General features: G+C 40.7%; 1 protein-coding gene across 5 annotated transcripts in view; it reads left to right on the top strand.

The window, feature by feature from the left end:
- EXOC2 (exocyst complex component 2) overlaps window positions 1–22,936 on the top strand; it is a 155,960-nt gene that overhangs the window by 64,996 nt on the left and 68,028 nt on the right. For all 5 annotated transcript variants that reach the window (XM_029244250.1, XM_029244252.1, XM_029244251.1 and 2 more), the window contains 5 exons: window positions 2,192–2,337; window positions 2,472–2,553; window positions 3,291–3,393; window positions 7,038–7,156; window positions 20,652–20,777. In XM_029244250.1, coding sequence (XP_029100083.1) covers window positions 2,192–2,337; window positions 2,472–2,553; window positions 3,291–3,393; window positions 7,038–7,156; window positions 20,652–20,777 — 576 coding nt within the window. The remainder of the gene's footprint in view (window positions 1–2,191; window positions 2,338–2,471; window positions 2,554–3,290; window positions 3,394–7,037; window positions 7,157–20,651; window positions 20,778–22,936) is intronic.

Here is a 22,936-nt window from a genome sequence, read left to right as displayed (position 1 = left end):
CTGCTTACAAGAGCTCGGCTTTTCAGGCTCCACGTGTAAGTGGAGCCACTCAGGGTCTGTCTTCCTGTGACTGCACGTGGCGTGGAGCCCTCCAGGTCCATCCGCATCTCCCTGTCTCATGCTGAGGAAAATATCACTGCCCTGCCAGCCCAGCTGAGGCCAGTGTCATTGCTGTCAGTGCAGGGGGGGCATCCATCCCCCAGACCATGATGCAGTGTCCCTGCGGGGGGAGGGGACAGCCTTCAGCCTGCATGTGCCCAGGGCTGCTCGTGGGCTGGCGCAGGTGGCCTTCAGGGCGGCCCTGCCTCCGCTCGTGGGGCCAGCGCGCCCTTCTCCTCTCAGCTGCCCTCAGGTGTGGCTGGTGAGCTGCTGCTGCTTTTTTATCCGCTTGCACAAATCTCGGTTTCCCTGCTTTCATGTTTCGTTTCTTACTGTCTATAATCATCCAGTTATCAGAGCTATGAACTCCCAGAATTTTATTGTGAATGCAGTAAAGTTTGCAACAGAATAATTTATGGACAGAAATTATCTATAAATTCATAATTTCATGACTTAAAATTTGTACGTAAATTAGAATTCTCTATATGTATACATTTTTGTGTAACTAAATTAAATTTTAATTTTATAGTTTATAATTTCTGCCTATAAGTTTTTCTGTATTAAATATTTATATTTTATTTAATTTTAAGCAGATTTTCTACCTGTGCTTGTTATAACTTTTAGGGGAGTTTCAAATTATTAGTTTGTATTTTTTTATTGTCTTTAAAATAAGATGAAAAAAAATCTAGTTTTGATATTTTGTACTCCTTCATTGTAGAGAAAGTGCTTGGGGATTTAACATCCGCAGTGCACACATAAGTAATCAACCTTTAAAAATATTCAGTCCCCATTCACGTATCTAATTCATTCATGAAGCCTCAATTTGTGAAGTTTATTTCTAAATGATAAACAAATGCTTAATATTAATTTTCTTCCAAGAAAAATACTTTTAACCGTAATCACATTTCCAGTATTCATTTAGTCATCATTATATGGTTTGGTGGCAAGAAGGGAATATATTTTTTTCTCAGAGTAGAAATTTAGTATTCTACATTAAATAGCAGGTGGTGAAAATAGCTGTCCTGACAAAACAAAGTTTTTATACCAGGCCTTTAAAATTTCAACAGAATTTAAACATTATTTAGATAAAACAATTATGTTACAAAGATGACTTTTAACACACTCAGGCCACCCACAGTGTGGACCAGAGAATGCGGCATGCCAGCCACCCAGCGAGACTGAGGTCGTTTTTTTTCATCTTTGCTTAAAGTATAGTCACTAGACCAGATAATGTAGAAACTTTTTATGAGCAGTGGTCAAACAGCCAAAAAAAGTTTATCCTTTTTCTTCCCTTTCCTTGTGACTAATTAAAAATAATTCACAAGTTGAAAAAGCTTAACTATTTTTGTACGCGGTAAATTTTGTTTTAGATAAAGAAACTCCTTCATACAGTGATTCATAGAGTTTGAGGTCTTTAAGGTAAAAAAAATACATATATATAGAATGTCCAGTCTGTGTATCATTTTAAGAAATATTAAGCTGATTTAAGAAATATTCATTAATAGTGGTGTGTTAAAGTTTGACATTTTAAATTGCTTATATCATTTTTTGTGCCTGCTACATAATTAGATAATTTTATGTAGAAGTAGGATTAGGTCTAAAATATTTCTTTTGAACAACTTTTCGGAAAAATTTTTTCCGTTTTTTTTTTTATTACTATGGATCTGTAAATATTGAATCCAGAGAATTTAACTAGTGTACTTGTGTGTGCACGCGTGTATGTGTGTGGGTTTTAACCTGTTGTCTGAATTAATGAAATAACCTAAGGTTCCATAATGCTGTAAAACTTAAAAGAAGCTAAAATAAACGTAGATTGACATTAGACAATTTATTTGGGCCCGGTAAGTATGGTTATTCTTAATTGGATACCATTAACTGGTATACACATATGAAAAGACTTCAGAGGCAAAAAGGAAATTGTATTTTAGCAAATCGTAAAAAAAAACTCCAATATAGCTGACTTTTAGAAAAGTCTACTGAGTTTTAATATTAAGTGTAATAGCAGTCTAACATTTTATTTCTTTTGTCCAGTGACACATTTTCTGATTAAAATTAGTTTTTATCTAAGTTTCTTTTTGTCCTTTTAAAATAGGAGCAAGTAACACTGCGGACACATTGTTTCAAGAAGTCTTGGGTCGTAAGGACAAGGCGGATTCCACTAGAAATGCGCTCAATGTGCTGCAGCGATTTAAGTTTCTCTTCAACCTTCCTCTAAGTATTGAAAGGAATATCCAAAAGGTAGAGTGCATATTTATGTACCTATGGTCATAGATGTCATAAATTTTAAAGAGTTGTTAAGATGTTTTTTATCTTAACCAAATGTCTTCATTAAACTTTACTGACAGTCTCCAAAATGTTTCTTTATTTTAAAGGGTGATTATGATGTGGTTATTAATGATTATGAAAAGGCCAAGTCACTTTTTGGGAAAACGGAGGTGCAAGTTTTCAAGAAATGTAAGATTTGTTTATTACTTTTAGATTTTCTACTTTGCTTTTACAGGAAGAATGTGGAATGTAGTCTGCAAAGAATGTTACATTCATTTTAGTTTTTGTTTATATGGTGCCCTTTCTCAGGTGTAAGACAGTTACTTCAGAAGTAACAGGATGGCTTTTCTTACTAAGATGGAGTGAAAACTGTAGGATAGGTTAGTCTTGGACATTCTTTGCTGCTTGTTAATCATGTTGCTATTTAAAGTCTTTTCTTCTGGAAAGAATCAATTATAGATATTTTACAGAAACATAAATCTACATTTTAATCTTCCCTCTTCAGAAAGACCAATATATTTATGAATTCTAACCCTACTTTAAAGTAAACTAAACAACTTTTGAAATTATCTCTAAGGCTAGAGTTACAGAAAATAAGAAAAGCCTAAAATGCCTTATGGTCATGCCTTATTAACTGGGAGAAATATCACAAGGCTTGATTAAATTTGTAAATAATTTTATTTTTATTGTGGTAAATTTACATGCAGTGATATGCACAGGCTTACATGTTGAAGCTCAGTGAGTTTGACAAATACCCACGCCCATGGAACCCACACCCTGGAGAGATCGTTTTCATCACTCCGGAAATTTCCCTCTTGCCTCTTCTCAGTCGCCCCTCTACCCCAAGGCAGCCACTGTTCTGCTTTCCGTAATTGGATTTTAAATTTTCATTCTGTAAGTCATGTAATTCTTTCCTTTTTAAACAGATTATGCTGAAGTAGAAACACGGATTGAAGCTTTAAGAGAATTACTTCTGGATAAGTTGCTTGAGACACCATCGACCTTACATGACCAAAAACGTTATATAAGGTAAACCTTCTGCAAGAATTTTGACAAATCACATGTGTCTGGATAGTGCTGCATACATCATGTAACTCTTAAAGCTGATTTGGGGGAAATTGGGAGACTGATGAAACGGTAAAAGGGAAGACAAGTAGCAGAAATTTAGGGATACCTAGTGTAGGACACCAAAATTCTTTTGTGTACTCAAAAATTTGGGAGCTCTCACTCTTTAAAGGCAAGGAAATCCTGCCGGTTTGGAGAAAGGAAAAGTAGCCTCATTGCACCCCTCCTCCCGTCCACAGCATCTTCCCCAGCCTGGGGTTGCAGGGCGCTCCCCGTGGGCCCCCGCAGGTGGGGACTCCCTGACTGGCTTCGAGGGTGGCACTGTCCCACAGGCGGGAGGGTGTCTGGTGCCCCGAGAGTGGCCGGGGCTCAGCAGCAGAGAAAATTCTGAAAGCAGTCTTGAAAAGGAAGTGGGAGGGCTTACGTGAAAAAGACAGCAGTAACAGCAAAAGCCATGGACACCACAGCATAGAGGGAACCATGTTGCCCGAGAGGGAGGGGCTTCAGCAGGCGCAGGGGCGCTGGAACTGCTGACTGCCCCCCCCCCAAACAAGCCTGTGCAGCTGTGTCCGAGCCTCACAGCCACCATGCGGTGTCTGCATCACACCTGGCGCGCAGGTGAGGACCTGGGACTCAGAGCGGTCGCTGCTCAGCACGCACCGCCACAGGCCTCCCTGTCTGTCTGGCTTCACAGCCTGTCTTTGCTTTTCTCTAAGTGCCCCCAGAGGAAAGAATGCATTTCGGAGATTTTTCTGGCCTGTAGAATCATAGAAATCTAATGCTGCGAATAAACTGCACGTTAGTTATCCAACCGCCTTTTTTTTTTTTTTTTAACATGTAAAGTAACAGAGTTCCAGGAAGGTTAATCTCTCATGTAGGAAACATAGCTGGTTAGCATCTTGTCTGTGTTCTGCTGTGTTGCTTCACTAATCGGGCTTTGTGTCTATTTACCTGTTTACACTTATTCTTTTTCATTTGCTGATAGTCACACGCTAAACCTTATTGAGTGCAGGATTTCTTTGTGTAGCGAATTACCATTTATGTAGATTACTCATGTCCAGTTCCTGTGACTGGTTAACCTACTGGATACCATTTAAAAGATGGTGGGTGTTAAAAAAGATTCTTTAAAATGGCCTATTTTCCCTGTCATTTTAAAGGGAAAAGAACAAGAATGTCACTGAGAATGTCAAGTCATTTACTTATTTTTTAATCATTATGTTATTTTTGATACTTTGAGAAGATACTGAGCAATTTTATCATCCTTCTTAAATTATGGGTTTCATTATTAATGAATAGGAAAAACAACATCACAACCAGGCCAAATACCTGTTGGACTTTGGAATCTATGGTGCACAGTCCTTTGAGCACCAAGTGGGGGTGAGACTCTCAACTTTATCATCAGCAACACTCCATCTCTTAGCTCTCACGTAACCAGGTTGCACAGGGAATGAGCGAGTCAGATTACCCCTGTGTTGTTGTGCTGTGGTTCACTGCTGTATCTACCTAAAGACATCCTGATTCTTTTCACTCTCCTTACTCTGGTGAGGCTAGTAGCTCAAGTAAGAAGCAAAGTACCACATACTTCTTCAATGCCAGTGTGATTCTTTCTGTCCTTGGTAATTGTTAAAAATCATGTTCGAGTATGGCTAAAGACTTTAATTCTTAAATTTTAAAATTTTGAGCCTATGCTCATCATAATTAACATTCCTTACCTTCTGCCCTCCAAAAATGTTTTTTAAAAAGTGTTCTCGGATAACACGTATTTAAAAGAAATAACAATAACCTGTATCATATGCTAAGCCAAGATGTTTGAAATGAAACTACATACTAAAAGAAAAGAAGACGCTCATTGGATTAAGTCATTTAACCAAGGAAGAGCCTAGCACAAGTTGTGCTTTTGAACTGAGACACTGCAGAGTTTCTGAGACAAGAAATTTATCTTTCTTTATAAAACTCTTTTATGTAATACCCATTAGCAAGATGATAGAAAGAGGATTATTATTAAATTTTGGGAGGACCTAGTCAGCATTCTAAAAAGACATAATCTGAGAAGATGCTGAGCAGAAAGGCATGTTGATCTTGCTGTGCTGCTCGAGAGCGAGCCCTGTGACGGCCCCTCTGTGTGCTGCTGGTGGTGTGTGCACACGGAGGGAAGCCGCCCTCCGACAGGGACGGTGCCGTATTTACTGCTGCTGCCGATCTGAGGTTGCTGTTGAGTGCCAGCGTCAGGAGGTGCAGCAGGACCTGTCTGAGGGCACCTCCGGCAGACAGTCCCTCCCTGGCAGGAAGGGTGGAAGCTCACGTTTTGGGGAAAGAAATGACACAATGTACTATTTGTCATATTTACATTCCAGAGGATAGAAGAGGAAAGCCTGTGTGAGGGGAAGACTCAGATTAGGTTTTGAAGGCTTTGCTGAACGTCACCTGTTAGATCCTCCTGGGGATGCTGGTAATTGATTTGCCAGACTCTCAGCACAGCCAGCCTCCTGGCCCCTATAAGTAAAGGGTCATGGCTCGGGTAGGAGAGGAGCCCGCACCGGACACCCCGCTGTCTTCGGAAACCATTCTTCCCCGTTAGCCCGTGGAGGTCAGGGGAGGTGGGTCGTTCCCGAATGTGATGTCAGGTTTCTTCTCAGTGTTTTATTTGCCACTAACTTGTTTCTCCTCTAATTAGCTGCTAAGTAAGGAAATACTCAGTATTGCAGAAGCTGGGGAGAGAAGCCCAGGTGTGTCGCTGCGTGTTTAGAGGTCACAGCTTGTCACCATTAATTAAAATTTATTCTTGAACAAAACTTTTAACCCCAAGACAACAGACAGCTTAGGGTTTAAGAGTTATTTTAAGACAATAAGTCCAGCTTTTGAGGTTGATTTAATTGGATTTAACTTGTTACATTTATATATTTCATGAGGGCCAAGTTTTTAATGATATTTGGCAGAAATTTTTCAAGTTGTCTATCTGGGTTTGGAATTTTTACAGAGAAAGAAGACTTTAAATATTTTAAGAACTATTTAAAAACTAAGAAAAATGCCCATCTATACTGTATTTTCTAGAGAAATATCTTCTCATGAATTAGAGTTTAGACTTAGAAGTCAGTGCTTGCTGTCACCAAATCTCTTTGTGTAATAAAGTGTTGCCCTGTTTGGATCCTGCAGAAAAAAGGGTCACACTGCCACCTCGTGGCCGTATTTCAGACCAGAAAGGAATGAAGAAATATTCACACTGAGGCCTCTGCTGGCTCTCACCTGTTTTCTGTGTGACTGAGAACTAAGTAGAAACACTCTGTGAACAAAATGTAACCATAAAGATACGCTCTCACTGGGCGTTATAGGGGCATTGCAAGTTGTCTTTGTCTTCTTGGTTGTATTTTTATAAAGTCCTAACTTCTTAAAGTGTAGGTTTATTGTTTGTTAATTGCCTGAAAAGAAATCTGAATATATTTCATTTAGAACTGAATATTAAAGACTAGTATTGACGAATGCTTTACTAATTGACAAAGTTTTAGGTTTTCTTAAAAGTGATGACTTTAAGATATGCTAGCTTTCCTCTTGTCCTCATTATGGCTGTGCAGCAGAAGCTGACTGGGTCAGCCTTGGCCTTGCTGTTTCAGGTACCTGTCTGACCTCCACGCGCCGGGCGACCCTGCGTGGCAGTGCATCGGAGCCCAGCACCGATGGATCCTCCAGCTCATGCACAGCTGCCAGGAGGGCTGCGTGCGGGACCTCAAAGGCAAGACCCTTTCTCCCTGCATGAGTCCTCCCCCTCGTCACTCGACACACTCTGGGAATGCTCTATATTGAGGGATGAGTCGTTCCCTTTGTAACTATACCTGCCCCCCACCCCGGTTAGCATCCTCCCTGGGCGAGTAAGAGAGCAGGGGAAGGAGAAAGCCCTCTCAGCATGCCTGTCTCATGGCTGACTGGCAGTGTTGACAGAAGTTCGGCTTACGGAACAGTTACCTCTTGTGGAAGCGACATGATGTTGTAGAAATGATACTAGTCTTGATCAACAGGAACAGTACACTCACTATTCCATCAAGTGCATGTTGAGCCCTGCTGCGCACCAGGCACCATGCCAAGTCCAGGTGCACGGACGCAGTCCCAGCCCTCATGGAGCTCAACTAACCAAGTACCAGGTTGTGACTGGTAGATGGCAGGTTTGGGGACGTGTCTTAGACAGGACTCTGTGTTAGCAGAGAACCTAGAGGATGAGGAATGCCTGCCGGGCCGCCTCCAGCACAGGCCCTGAGGAGAGTGGAGGAAGAGTCACAGCTGGTTCACAACCAGCACAGTGGCAGGACTTGAGGCCGGGTGAGGAGGCCCCGGGCCTGGATGGACTTCGTCCAGGGGTTTGAAGCCTGGGAAAGACCCGATGAGATGGGGACAGTGGAGCCGGTTAGGAGGCTGCTGTGGTGATTCAGGCATCTCGCCGGCACGGGGGCCGTGGGTGTGGAGGAGGAGGGGGTTCGAGAGCTGTCCGGAACCTGCGATCGACAGGACCTGGTGATGGAAGGAGGGGTAGGAGGGGCTCGGTGATGCCCAGAGGTCTGACCTTGGCAGCTGGTGGGGATGGGGCGCCGTGGGGTTGGGGCGAGGAGGAGAAGACGGTCTTCCCTTTTCTTTGGACCGGTTGGTGTGCGGCTGTCTGATGAACAAGTGGAGGCGTCCAGTAGGTAACTGAATTTAAAGAGCGAGAGGTTTGGGTGTGCTCTGCACGTAGATGGTCCCTGGGAGTTGACATATTCACCCAAGAAGGAGAAAAAGGAAGGAAATGTAGGAATGTAGGACAGAGTCCTAGGGAGTGCTCTTTACAGCACTGGTGGAGGAGAAACCTGCAGGGTGGCCAGGGAGCCGGGAGGGAAAGGAGGGTCAGCAAGGGTTTTACGGTGAAGAGTCCGATAAAGGGGTGTCCTTTAGATTTTGTGCTGAGGCTGTTGGTGACCTTGGCAAATGCAGTTTCAGTGGCCTGAGACACCAAATAGATTGTATAAATAAGGCGCAGCGATTCCTACAAGGTTTCCGGACGAGAAAGTAAAGTAACATGAGAGCAGCCCTGGCACAGAAGGAGGTGCCACAGAGAGGCCATGATTATTTATATATAGTTTAGTTTTGTCGTGAATTAGGTGGCTTGGAGTTGAGTATTTTCCGGCTATGAGTCTGTTCTTTTCTATTGTTGATGTTTAGGAAAACCCAAATATCTCTTCACTGATGCCATATCTAAATTTCTAGTATGTCATTAGTTATTTTACAGTTCTAGCAAGTGAAAATGACATCAAACAACATATGCACAGTCTGAGGTTGTTGGGGGATATTTAGAGGTCCTCAGGTTCTCGTGTACTGAGTCTGCTCTGTTGGGCAGGACTCTCGACGTGGCTGCCCGTCACAACCCACTGGGTTTTTTTAAAGACTGTCACTTCCCAGCATCCTCCCCATTCCTGACCATTATATTAGACTCTCTAGCAGTGGAGTCCACGCAGCAGTATTTTTTAAAGCTCCCAGGAGACTGTGGTGCAGCCGGGGCTGGTAATCAGTGTGGTGGATGTGCTCTCGGGACTGAAGAGCCGTGATGAGCAAGACCCACATGGTCTCTGGCCTCTTGGAGCTTGTAGTCTAGTGAGAGAGACCTATGTCTTTAAACAATTCACATGTTGTTTATTACATAAGTGTACTTGTGAAAGGTATTGCGAAGTGGGGAGTGCAGAACTCTGCCTCAGTCTCGTTAGCGGGAGGCCCAAGGAAGTTTCCTAGAGGAGGTGTTGTTGCCACTGAACCTAAATGAGGGATGTGAGTTTTCCAGGGAAAGAGCCACAGAGAAGTAGTCCAGAGACCCAGTAGGTGCTCAGTAAGTGCCACCCTTCCCCTCTCCAGTGAAGAGGCTGTAAATACAGTGATACAAACAGGATCACGGTCTGACAAACGTTTTCCCTACTCAGGCTTATAAGAAACAATCCAACTGTATGATTTAGTTCTGAAAATATTTGAATTTCTGGAAAGCATGTGTCATTTATGAAGACAGCATATAGACCATTTGAAACTGGAGAAGTGCCAGGAAAATTCATATGCCTTATTGTCACACCCATACCTGAAGGATCTAATAACCGATATTCCATCACTAAAGGTCTGAATCTTTCTTGAAGATAAGTAGAGACACACCCTTACCTAATGGATTCCTGCCCTGCCGTCTTGGTGTTATGTATTGCTATATGTATTTATCCAAAACTGCTGAAAATCAGCATTTCTGGAAGAAAAAAAAAAGACACTAGCTTCTGTGTAACTGGAGACCTGCCTTTTTATTCACTCTGACCAAGCCTGTTGTAGAAGTTGCCGCTCGCATATGAAGTACTTGGAGGAATGTGCATTATATGGATCCTTTTGTTAGTGATGAGGTTTACCTAAAGTTATTTTCATAAGTTGGTCTTTAAAATTAGGAAGTGAAACATAACAGTTTACGACTCTTTGAACTTACTCCACAGATTTTGTGACAATACAATGTAAATTTCCTAAATTCATTAGTCAGATGTTTATAGGTTAGGATTTAATCGTCCTTGACATTCAGAGGAACATCCTGAGCCGTGCCCACCTGTTGTCGGCAAACACGACTAATATGAACAGTATAGACAGTCCCAACAGATAACTGTCCTTCAGTTGGAAAGTTGGTGTGTTCTTTTGAGCTCACCATCAGAAGGAGTTCTTATTATTTTATTTTGGAGAATTCCAAACATACTTAAGAGCACCAAAGGTGATACCACAACCTCCCGTGTACCTGCCCAGTTTCGACAGTTATCCCCTCACAGCCAGTCTCGTTTTATCTACACCGCCTCCCTCACCCTGAATTATTTTGGAAGCAGGTCACATCATTTCATCCATAATTATTTCAGTATGTAATTTTCAAAGGTAAAGATGCTTTGTGAAAACTGTAACTAAAATACTATTATCATTACCTGAAATGTGGTTTCTTAATATCAAGTATTCAGTTAATTGTCAAATTCAGAAGCAGTTTAATACCTCCAGTATCTTTTTAAGTACACGGATACTATGTACTTAATGTGGCTTTTTAATCGATAGCCAGTGCAAAGGCAGATGATACGAGAAGTGACACAGATGGAGACAGAACTTGTGTTTCCTAGAAGAATTAGCCGTGGTGACATACTGTCCACTTTGGCCACTTGGCACCTAGATGCCTTCCTGGTTGTTGTCATCAGAGTGTGCGTATGTCAGTGGACACGCCAGCTCTTTACTGTGCACCTGCCTACCCCTGTACAGGTAATGTCATTATATAGCATAGGCATGTGCATGTGTGGGTGTGTTTATGTAAGATATTGGCCTTAATTATACGTTTGCTGGGAATAAGTACAATTTTTCTTTCATGTAATCTACACCCGATTGTTCCTGATAGACTCCTAATTGATATTTATGAGCGTCCTAGTTAGGTGTAATAGAAATGCAGTCAGTATGAGGGCAAGTCTCCTAAACATCATTTGGACTTTCTGTTGGCCATCCTCTCGTAATCACAACATTTTGGGTCTGGAAGAAACCTGGGAAGTTGTCTGGTTTGGTACATGACTTGGATCTGTTTTGCACGTGAGGAAGCTGCCTCAGAGAAGCCAGGTGACGGACAGCCCATCTTCTCCGTGTCCTGCATGGTGGTTCCACAGACCTCTCTGTGTTCTGTGGTTGAAGATAATATTTCATCAAGTGTGTTTCTGAACATGGTGACGGATGGCACGATGATGGCAGTGCCTTTTTGTGAAGCTGCATTGCTTTCATTCAGGTCTTCTCCAGAACCTATTTTCAAAATGAAAGCTTGTTGCATTCTAAATCTAAAGAATGAATTGTAAGTTCTTCTATTTGTTAACACCTGTACTTGGACTTTTAACACCAGAGAAATGCTTGTAACTGATTGATAACCCAGTCTTGTGAGGTGAAATACGATTTTAAAAAGATAGACTGTAAATATTTTAGACAGGAAAAGACTTCTTTGTGTCTTTGTAAGTAAAGCTGGTTTTTATGCATGAATTTAAGAAACCTAATTAACATACAAGTTTTTTTTTTTTTTTTAAGTCTTTACATGGTGCTTTGGGTTAAAATGTTAATTGTATTTAGTCTTGTGGTCTTCAAGAAAAGTTCATGAGCCAAGATGGTGATAGATTTTCAGAGACAGCAGTCCTACATAAAAAAGCCACATTTGTCCAGGTTACATTCTTCTGTATATGAAGCATTCATTGGTCAGCAGCATTCATTGGGTCATAGGGTTGATATTTTTATAAACACTGCATTAGAGCCTTCTCTGGATTCCAATTTTTATAATAACGCATACGAACCTGGTAGATGGTGCCCCTAGATGTTGCACACCAGGACACAGACAGGAGATGAGCATTACGCCTCAACACACCCTGCCAAGTATCCGGGAGTTCCTCACTCTGCTTCCGCAGCCTCCTCTGTAGCCCAAATGTGATCTTTCTGTTTTTCTAAGGGGAGACAAATAGGAGGAAAAAAACAAGAATAAAGATCAACATTAAAAAAAAAATTCATCTTGAAAGCATAAACGCCTATGGAAGGGTCTGTTTTCTTCCAGCTTGAGCTAGTCAACTCTACAGCTTCTCTTCCAAAACTTTTACCGCCTTATAAGAAGTGTCATTTGTCTCTTAAAATTTCTGTGAAATAGGGCCAAAATTAGACTAAATCTTCAGGTTTCCTGTCAGGAAAAGCCTTTGGTTTAACCCCCTACGGACATTCTCAAACAGGATTTTGAAAGGTAGCCTTCAAAGGTGTGTTTTTTCCTTTGTTCTGAAAATGAGTTTAACTCTAAACTCATTTAAAATATGTGCTGACTACATGTGGTGACTCCAGGGAGAAGCATCTAGAGCAGTTATCTCTGCTTTCTGCTGTCTGCACCGCTAGGGCTTCCCAGAGGACATATTAGAGCAGAGGCAAGTGACGCGTTTAGAATGGAAGCCATAGATTCTTTCGGACAGTCACACAGCAGAAGGGAACACATTTCCATGTGGCTCAGGTTCTCTTTGAAAACTTAGAGATACGTCATACCTGAAAGGTTTATTCTGAACCATCACAGTACGGATCTATTATAGAGGAAAAATGTTAAGAATAGAGGCTAATTATCTACTCTTTTAATTATTTCAAACAGAGCAGATTATTAATGACTTGCTGAAATAAAAAGGCTGTATTTTCAATTCAAGCTCATCAAATACATGCATAAAGTACATTTTAAATTTTTGTACAGTTTCATCAATTTAGTATAACTAAACTGTATTTTTTCTTGATATTTAAAAAATAAAGATGTGGCCTTTATGTAGATAATCACTGGGGTTAAAAAAATATAATTCTAGTATTTCCACAATTTGGCATCAGGTAGCTCCTGGGCACCAGATTAGGTTGCAAGCCTCCATTAGGAAATTGGCAGCAGATTCGTCAGATCGTCTACGTAACTACAAAAATGTTTCTATGTTTAAAAAGACAGTAAACGTTTATACATAGATTTCTAATAAAATTTCTAATTTTTTATTTTAAAGTTGTTAGCATGAGGTTGTACATTAGGAAGTTTCTTTTATGAAGTTTCTTTTTTGGAGATTTAAAAAGTAGTTTCTCTCCTGAATGTTTATTATACCAACGTGAAACCAGAATGATAGACGTTGATTTAAAAAGAAGAAAAGGCACAGCTCCTGCAAGTACAGGTAGGCGACACTGGTTTGGTCTCCACCTTCCCGTCCCTGTGACTGAGTCCTCCCGATGTGAATTGTGCTTTACCTGCTCACTGTTGCTTCAGTTGGCTTTAGAAGAGGCAGTGCTTCTAAATACTTGTAGTGGGATTTCATTCACTTACTTTGAGATTCGTAAGCCATAAAGGATATACAGAAGAAGGTAGATTCAGGAGAGAGGAATAGAAGAAAAGTACCAGTTTATGACTGTAATAGCAAAAATCTTCTCTCCAGCAAAGTGGTGGTCTGGTTTTCCTTTCCCTTTTGTCCTTTTTCTCAGAAAGAGAAGAAACCTAGGTGATACTCAGTGTGCCATGAATTAGATTCACAGTGCATCCTGTTAGAAATTGTCGCTGTTGTTTGTAAACAGTATAAGTTTACATAAGCAGTTTTAATTACCTGACAGCTTAGCAGGATTTTACGTGATTGTAAATTTGTTTTTTAATCTAATTTGAAAAGACAAATTTAGCTTCCAAATTAAAATGAGGACTAGTAATTAATACTAGTAATTTAAACAGTTTTTTAGAAGTCGGTAAACTAGCACTTGAGCATTTGACTTACTGTTCAAATAGCACAGCGTTCATTCGCAGGTCCTGTCAGTGCTTCCCCAGCTGTTGGGTATGGTTGGAGGAGTGAGACTTGCCTCATTTTGTGCTCGGTTCTGGTCACCTGGTGGCAGCGTCTGTCTGTGTCAGGTCAGACAGGGCAGCAGGGCTTCCGTCAGGAGGACCTCTCCGCGTGACGTCCCAGCGCTGGGTCTTTTCTGCTTGGCTCACTGTCTGTCTGGGGGGAGACACACCTCCAGCCTTCAGAGAAAATGGCTTTGATCGTAAATGCCCCGCACACCTTGAATTGCTAGCATTGCCTGGTAATTTTAGAATATTCAGGGGTACAGATATTTTATGTCTCCTGTTGTCATTTTTGTAATAATTCTATTGCTTATACAGTCTAAGTAGGTGCTCTCTACTTAAATCTGTATATAACTGCAGAAAAGGGTCGTACTTAAATAAAAGCATAAATAATTTGGTTTTGGTTATTCACCTAACCAGCTTGTTACGATGTATGGTTCTTGCTTATATAGCCAATGTTAGCTGAGAAGTGCTTCTTCAAGGTTCACACCTGTAGTCTTGCTTTTAAAATACGTCTCTTCCTTTCAGCTTTTTTCCGAACGATGTTGGAATACAGTTCAGAATTTGGCCCGCAGCCCTAAGAAGTGGAGTGAGGTTATGCGGCCTGTTAAATACGCCTTCCTTGGTTTAATTTGGATTAAACGATCCCCTTTAAATTGAGGAAGTACCCCATAGGAATTTTAAATGTATGTATAGAAGCATCAGATCAAAAAGAACATTCTTATCTGTGGACACAGTCTCATTCCTGGAGGTTGGTAGCCGCCTTGCTGCACCCACCCCATCCCAGTCACCGACCTTTGTGTGTGCTGTGCTTGACAGGAGTCCAGCTGGCCTGTGTCTGCAGAGGCTCCTGGCCCCGAGCACGGTCAACAAGTGGCAGGGGGTGGTCCGGCTGCTGCTCAGGACAGGGGCCTGCTGTGCGCAGGAAAGTGTGTTTGGAGGTGTTTCGGGCTGAGGAAGTGGGCCGCCTGGAGAGTTGGCTGTAGACCAGGGCTCCCCGTACCACATGGGCTGGGAGAAAGCTGGGCGGGAGGCCGGGGGCCGAGTACACATGGCGGATGTATCACCTGGCCCACATCTGCAGGCCTCCCCCTCCGCAGAAAAGCCTCTCCTGCCCTTTGTGTCTCAGGGAGTCTGGTAAACACATACTGACCACTGCATTTAAAGAAGGGAGAGCACACCCAGGTAGCTGGAGTTGAAAGGATTTGGCTGATGTGTGATATGGAATCCTTGGTATAACAAGCATTTCTTACAAATCTTCCTAAAGCCATTATCAGTTTTTTGTCGGACTCAGAGTTTTAAGGTAAACCCTTAAGTTTTTGAGCTTTGCAGAAAATCTTGCCATATCTCTTAAGTTCGCATAAAGCTGAAGACTTTTTATCTGGTAAAAATCTCATAGTTGGAAAAAAAATAGCAAATCTTTCAACTCGTTCATAGCAAATTGTGAAAGATAAATAGTTTTTCTTTTAGAAAAGTAATACGCTTTAAACTTGGTTTCTGTGCTGCCACTTTCACTCTTGGTGAAGCAGCTGGGATTGTTAGTGTTCTGAGGAAAGTTACTTCTGCAACTTCTGAAGACAGATTTTCTGTTTTTCTCTTTTTAAAAGTAAATTTCTGTTTTGTTTATATAGTATTCCAAAGGTGATTTTTCTAATTTTATATTTATTTGTAATCTGTTAAATTTCTCCTGCATACTCACAATTAGAAAAATAGTTCCCTTTGAGAATGCTGGTAGCATGTTTTAGAAGCTTTATTTAAACCGGAGAAAAAGAATGTTGACTCAAGTGTGTCAACGAAAATAAACGATCTGTAATGGGAAAAGAATTTTATTTGATAGAAAAGAGTTTTATTTGAGCCAAACTGAGGACTGTAGCCCAGAAGACAGCCTCTCAGATAACTCTGAGGAACTGTTCCAGAGAAGCATGGTTTTCAGCACAGTTTTATATCTTGTCAGAACAAAGAACATCAAACACGTCAGGGATACAGACCAGCATGTACACGGCGAGTCAGTGTGGCCTTGGCACCTGGGAAGGGAATCTCACCATTCAAGAAGGACCAGCATTGGTGGCCCAGGGAGACAGGCATTTCATCTTTACTTTTAGCGTGGACATTCTTTACTTCTGGCCACTGTGCCCTTTTCTGTAATAATTAAAGCAGACGTACAATGTATGTTTGATTGAACAGCCACAAACAGGCTGTTCCAGTTAGTATAAAATTCAAGTTAACGTGTGTATAAGCCAGAATGTCTTCCCCAGACCTCAACATGTGAACGTTTCTTCTATCAAGTGTCAGTAATTAAGAAGTTTAGTCATTTTAAAAAAAATTTTAAGTGTTTAAAAGAGTTTTTCTTCCAAGATGCTTCTTCCAAGCATATGTAGATAAGATATATATGTTTTCTTTGATGTATTGGTAAAAACTCAAATATTAGTTCATGGAATTTAGAAGATACAGCTATACCCTAGGATTATTTAGTTCTAGAATTTTTTTAGTATCCTTTTTTTTTTTTTTTTTTTTTTTTTCTTCCCCCCTACAAACACCATATAGAATTTTAGGACTGGAAATACTGTACTGATGGAAGTGTTGCTGTGTGAAGTTTTGTCAGGAGAGCAATCTTTCCCCATAGTTATTCCTCAGATAACTTGGACAGATTGCAGCCAAGTAATCTTGATCTTATCAGCACACTGTCATTTGAGGGTATTTATTGGTTACTCTGCTTGGTGCCTCTAAAATAGCCAAGCTGTAAGGTCCACAATAACAAGTATGAAATCCTAGTGACGTTTTCCCTGTTACTGTTTTTGTCGCCTTTAATATTTTCTTGATGAAATTTCCTTTTACGACTTAACGCTCACGTGTGCTCTCTGTGTAGAGGCAGAGACTGTTTATACATTTAAACAGCACTGCTAATCATCACCCTCAGTTGTCTCAAACTATTCCAGGGAGCGGAATAAGCGGTGGTTCAAAGTTTCAAATTCAGATTTTGTATCATAGAATCAGAATTTTAGAGCTAAAAAAGACACTAAGGCTTGTGTAGTTCAAGCCCTGATTTTTACAGGTGAAGAAGCATATGCCGCCTGTGACTCCTTCTGCCACAGAGCGGGGGCCCCTGGGATAGGGAGCAGTTGTCAGCGTGAGCACAGATGAGGGAAAGCTGGGCTGTGATCCTATTTGAGAAAAACTTTCATCAGGGATAAAATCGTAGGAGCAGTTCATTTCTAGAGAAAATCTACTCTCAAGAAAACAAATGACCTCCCATAACTCATTAATGCAGTTTTAGGTTAGAAAAAGACAAAGTCAAACACAATTTTACAAAAACTTTAGGCTCTGTCACCTGCAGAACATCTTAGTGCAAACTGAGCTTCTAATGAAAAACCCAAGTCCTGTGTATATATGTATTGAACACCATCCTTAGGTGGATATCAGGGCAGATAATTTAGTGTTTTCAGGGAAAATATACGAAGTAACATAATTTTCATTTGTGTATGGTCTGCACATAAATAAGAGCATGATATTATGAAACTTCCTAGTTACTCTCATTTATAACAGTATATTTTATATAACATTTCTCTTAAACATATCAAGAGATACTGCTATCGTATTGTGAGGTAAAACAGTCAAGAGCAAATGAACGGATTTCTTATATTTTAAAACCTTTTGCTGATTTTATGTTACAGAAACTTTTTTTCATCTTTTTCTTTGTTTTATAATAATGTTTGTTTATCATCAGAAGCACTTCATATTTGTAATAATTTTGTGGGGTATAAATATCGTCATGTAATTTAAGTTTAAAAGGAGTGTCAGAATCCTCAAGTTGTTTTTTTTTTTGACACTTGATAGTAAATAATTTCTGACAACTGAGATTTTAAATGTTTTTATTAATTTTCTCCTCAAAGGACAATCCTCCTAATTCCCCATAAGATTACTCATTGCAAGACTTTCTCTGACCAGAGAAAGGAGCAGTCTGTTAGAGGAGAGCGAGTTCTGGGCTCAGGCCCGGGCTCCCACTGCAGGGCTGGTCCCCGGGCTGTGCAGGGCACCACCTGCCGGACCCTCGGCCCAGCACGCCCACATACGCGTCTGTCCCCGGGGTCTGGGGGCCGTCCTCTCCCTGCTACTGTGCTGTCCTTGCTGCTATTCGACAGACACTTCCAAATAAGAAATTAGTTCTTGGTAAGCTTTCTTTTCCTGATATCGTAGAAAATGATGATACGGTTTCTAATAGAAGGAACGCATGTTCTTAATAGTTTCTGCCATTAAAGGGAAAAATAAATCAGTCTTTTAACAGTTTCAAAATTCAAGTTTATTTAAATTAAACTATACAGGACTTAATATCATGCATTTAAATTAATGCTGTAAACACACCAGTTACGGGGAAAAACTTTTTCTGAGGATCTACTTAATGATCATTGTATATTTTTGTAGGAATGGTATACAGTGTGTATTCAGGAAACTAGGAGGTTTTCCTTCTAATCAAAAATTTATAGTCCTGAAACCTTCAAGGGTAGTAACTTATAACGTTTTGAATTAAAGCATTCTCTTCTTGCACCTTTCAATATACATGTTTACATAAATTACACATTTTATACAAATACTTAATATGGTGCCAAGTTTGGGCTTTTTTACATTTCCTTTTTTATATAAATTGATCTATTTTTTTTTGGCTGCGTTGGGTCTTTGTCGCTGTGCGCGGGCTTTCTCTAGTTGTGGCGAGTGGGGGCTCTTCTTCATTGCGGTGCGCGGGCTTCTCTTGTGGAGCACTGGCTCTAGGTGCATGGGCTTCAGTAGTTGTGGCATGCGGGCTCAGTAGCTGTGGCCACAGGCTTAGTTGCTCCGTGGCATGTGGGATCCTCCCAGACCAGGGCTGGAACTTGTGTCCCCTGCATTGGCAGGCAGATTCCCAACCACTGCGCTACCAGGGAAGTCCCTACATTTCCTTTTAAAATATGTCAGAAAATTGATATTTTGATATTAATTTCTTGAATTCTACAATTAATAGCAGTGGTGACTCTGTAAACTTCAGAGGAAAATGTCATAAATCTTCAAAGCTTGCACACAAATCCCTCTTTGAGATGGGGAAAAAATCAATTATAAAAAACATTATTTCTTCATCTTTGTGTTTTCTTACTCTCATTTTTCTTGCTATTTTAAAATATTGAATTCTACAAGTCTTATCCTAGATTTAATGTGTTCCAAAGTAGAAGTGCATGTAAATAAAGCATTTAGCATAGTAGGTGAAACATCGTGGGTATTTAATAAAATGCCGTTCCACTGAAAATATCTGTTCAAATGACTTGGTTTCTATTTCTGTAAAACCTGCCTGGTAGAATCTGTGAGGAGGCGGGGAGATAGCTCATACCGTATCATGCTGAGTGGCTCATGATGGGAGGAGCCATGAAAGCAGACTCTTTGCTTATATTGTATTCACTTACGTCTCGATTTTCTGCCTCCACTGCCAGGATGTAAACACCTTGAGGACAGGCCTTTACCTGTTAACCCACCGCCATATCCCAGGGGCCTGCAATTCCTGGCACATGGGAGGGCTCAGTAAAGACTTGTTTGATGCTGCTACTGAATAACTGACACTATCATTGGCGTAAAATCATTATTTTATAAATGGGTTTCATCTTTTGCCCTTGGAAACAAATCTATAAGCTTTTCATATTCTGTTAAGTTATAAAACAAAGGAAGAGCATTCTTATTGAATAATTTAGTATCAGTCACTCAGTGTATATTGAAGGAATTATATGCAGAAGATCCAGCTGTGGACAGAGACTTAATATTGATCCTTATCCCCGAGAAGTTCTGATTGGAACTGTTAATGAACAGCAGAAGGCAGAATGTTGAGTCAATGAGACGGTGTTCATTCGGAGGGCAGGGAAAGTAGGCAGCACTTTGAGCTGGGACAGCAGGAGGCGACTTGTGTTTATTATTAACAGGATGGGGAGGATGATGAAAAGGGTAGGAAGTGAGGCAGGAAAATGAAAGATGCATTTTCATAGTGTCCTCTGCACCGTAAGCACCCTGTAAATGTTTATTGAATTCAGCTTGTTTTGGAGGTCTTTGAATGCTCAGCCGCAGAGCTCGGAGTGCTGGTTATAGCACCTCTGCAGGCTGACAAGGCGAATTCTACCCATAATGCCAGCCTCTCACTAACAGGATTAGCAACACGGGATTCCATTCCTGGTGACTCTGGAGAACCATCTTAGAAAAAGTGTTTCCTGGTTCTTAGATAATTTGGGTTGGAATTCTGAGGGTTTTCTGGAAGACTTCTGAGAAGAGAATCAAGATAGCAGTATTTTGGTGGTATTAATCCAGGACAATAAAGAGAATGTCTTGACATTCTCTAGTGAAGTGTTAGGCTTCTAGAATATTAACAGTGTGGGGTGAAAAGGGTCCCAACTAGGTGGCTGGCAGTGGGAATAGAAATAAGAAATCACATCCCACATTGCAAAGAAAGAAGTTGTGGTATTTGGAGATTTAAATTTTAAGGGGGAAGTCAAAGATTTATGCTGTTAAGTCTGCTCCATTAAACCCTGTACCTTCCTTTCCAAGTGCCAAGTTGCTTTTCAAAAAAGAATTTTTCATCCTGATTTTTATGTTTATGGAACCCCCTCCCCTCCGTTTTGCTGAACATTCATTCTGAAATGATATGTAAGTTACATGTCTGTATTAAGCCAGAGTAATAGATTTAATCCTCCAAATCTGTATGGTGGGAGTGACTTTTAAAAGCTATTTAGAGAAAATATTTCTGGTTTTACTTTAGTAGATGTCTTCTTTAAAAAAAAGAATGGAACGGTTGAGCAAGAAATCTCTCAGAGAAGAGGTCCATTAAATCACTTAGTAAGCTCTATGAGTCCATGGAAACGCTGCTTCTCTCTTCCAGGGCCACCGGGCCTTCACAGCGCCACGCTGGACCTGGACGGCGACGTGCGTGCCTCCGTGCCGGGTCATCTAGGCCAGACGGCGTCTCTGAAGAGGGGTAGCAGCTTTCAGCCTGGTCGAGATGATGGTGAGTGTCTCCCTCCCACTTGTATCTTTTAAATTTGTACTCGTGTAATAGCCAGCATTTTTCTCTTGGAAAATTCCATAATTACCTGTGTTACTGCTGCTGGGTATTACCAGCCATCATCCCTTCTACTTAAGCAACTACCCAGTAATTAAATTTAGATAATTAAAATGAATTTTACATTGTACATTAAAGAAATGCCATTTGATTTTTTAGTAAGTCATTTCATTGGGCACAGGTCAGTGTTATTCAACACATTTCTGTGGTTGAATTTTTAAAGATATGCCACAGAAAAAATTATCTGAGAACGTCTTTAGGATGAAGGTTGCAACGAAAGTGAATCTCTGTAGTCAGTACAGAAAAATAGTAGACACCTTTTTAATGAATTTTAAAATTTGGTTTGAAAAGAGTTGTTTGTTTATTACCCATAAATTAGTTGCTAATCATTTTTTCTATGCTAAGGCATCTCAAATTGTAACTGTGTTACATTTCTTCCTGAGGTTGACATTTATCTTTTGTTTGTTTACCTATATGAGATACAAAACATGTTGGTTATAATGCATTTGTGTACCAATTAGATGCTGTTAGTCAGTGGTTACTTACAACCTCAATAATAGATAAAAGAAATGCACATAAGGTAATAGAAATACCTTACTTCTTATTAAGTTCAAATACCTCTAAAGATTATTTCAAAGTATTTCATATTATTCTTCTAAGTACTGGAGTAGAGATTTTTTTTCTAAAGTTCTATTAATAATATGAATGAATGTCCATCATAAGCACTAAAATCAAATGATACATTTGCACTAAATGAAGGGATTCCATAACTGTCAGTGTGGCTGCTTCTTGTCCTGTTCCATTCTCCACCCAGCCCACCAAACTCTAGAATAAACACCGGAAAGAGCAGAACTGTTTGATTCTGTACATTGTGGTACCGTGTAGCCCTCTAAGCAGATATAGCCAGGGCCTGACCCTGAAGTGCAACCCACCTGAGTTTCAAAAAAATACTTCCTTTCTTTAATGAGTAGGATGACACATGATCTGTGAAAACCCTTTCCACACCCCTTCCTTGCCCTTATGTGATTCACTACCACTCGTTGACATGCTAACAGGCTTAAAACAGTTAGAAATTATACTTGAGACTGACTGTAATGAATTACATCATCTTGAACAGTTCAAATTGACCCTGCCTGGGGTTTGTCAAGCTTCTTGCATCAATTTTATCAAATTCTGGAAATTTCCATCAAATTTGCAAAATTTTTGGCTACCATTTTGTCAGATATCTTTCTGCTCTGCTTCCTTTTCTGGAATCCCAACTGCATGTATGTTAAGCCAATGGATTATCCCGTAGATCACTGAGGATCTGTTCCCCACCCCAGTTTCTCCACTCTGTGCTCCACTGTAGAGTTAATTGTTATGCCTTCAACTTCTCTGATCTTTTATCTTCAGCGTCTAAGCCAAAAGTTTCATGTACGTTTTCATCTCTAGAAGTTCCATTTGGTTCTTTTAAATATCTTCCCTTTCTTTCTTCATTATTTCACGTTTTCCTTTACTTGAACATTGTCCTTATAGGTTAATTCTCTCTCTGTCATTTGTGGCTCTGTTACTCTTGACTAGTTTTCTCCCTGGTTTCTGGTTCTGATTCTCCTTCCCCTTTTAGCCTGGTTAATCGTGTTTCATTGTTTCTCAGACACTGGGAATGTTCAGTGTTGAGTGTCTGGGTTTTGTTCTCTTCCTTTAAAGAGTGTGCGACTTTGTTTTACCCGTTACTTGCAAATAAGTTTGATTCATCCAAGGCCTGTGGTTAGTTGCTGGAGCAGTAGCCTGCCTTCTAGGGAGACTTGAGGCCACTCCTGAATGGCCTGGGGTCACTCAGGAGGACTGCTCCCCCACCCCCCACCCCGTGTGATTCCTGGGAACCCTTGGCCTTACTACTCCCTGGCTGCTCTTTGCCTGGCTGTGAAGTTCACTGGACATGAGCATGACTTAGGAAGACTCTTATGTGGATTCTGGGAGCTTTTTTCCCACGTAGTTCCTCCCTCCTTTCCAGAACTCTTCCATGTATCATCCACTCACCCCCGCTGCCCTGAACTCCATCTTTCCAACTCCGAAAGCCCACTGAGCTTTGCTTCAGTTCCTCCTCCCTTGACCTCTCTTGTCTA

The sequence above is a fragment of the Monodon monoceros genome, unplaced genomic scaffold (genome assembly GCF_005190385.1).
Source record: "Monodon monoceros isolate NGI ecotype Baffin Bay Population unplaced genomic scaffold, NGI_Narwhal_1 Super_Scaffold_3, whole genome shotgun sequence".
NCBI classification, from domain to species: Eukaryota; Metazoa; Chordata; class Mammalia; order Artiodactyla; family Monodontidae; genus Monodon; species Monodon monoceros.
The sequence above is the reverse complement of the archived record's forward strand: the minus strand, read 5'-3'. Positions and strand labels throughout refer to the sequence as shown.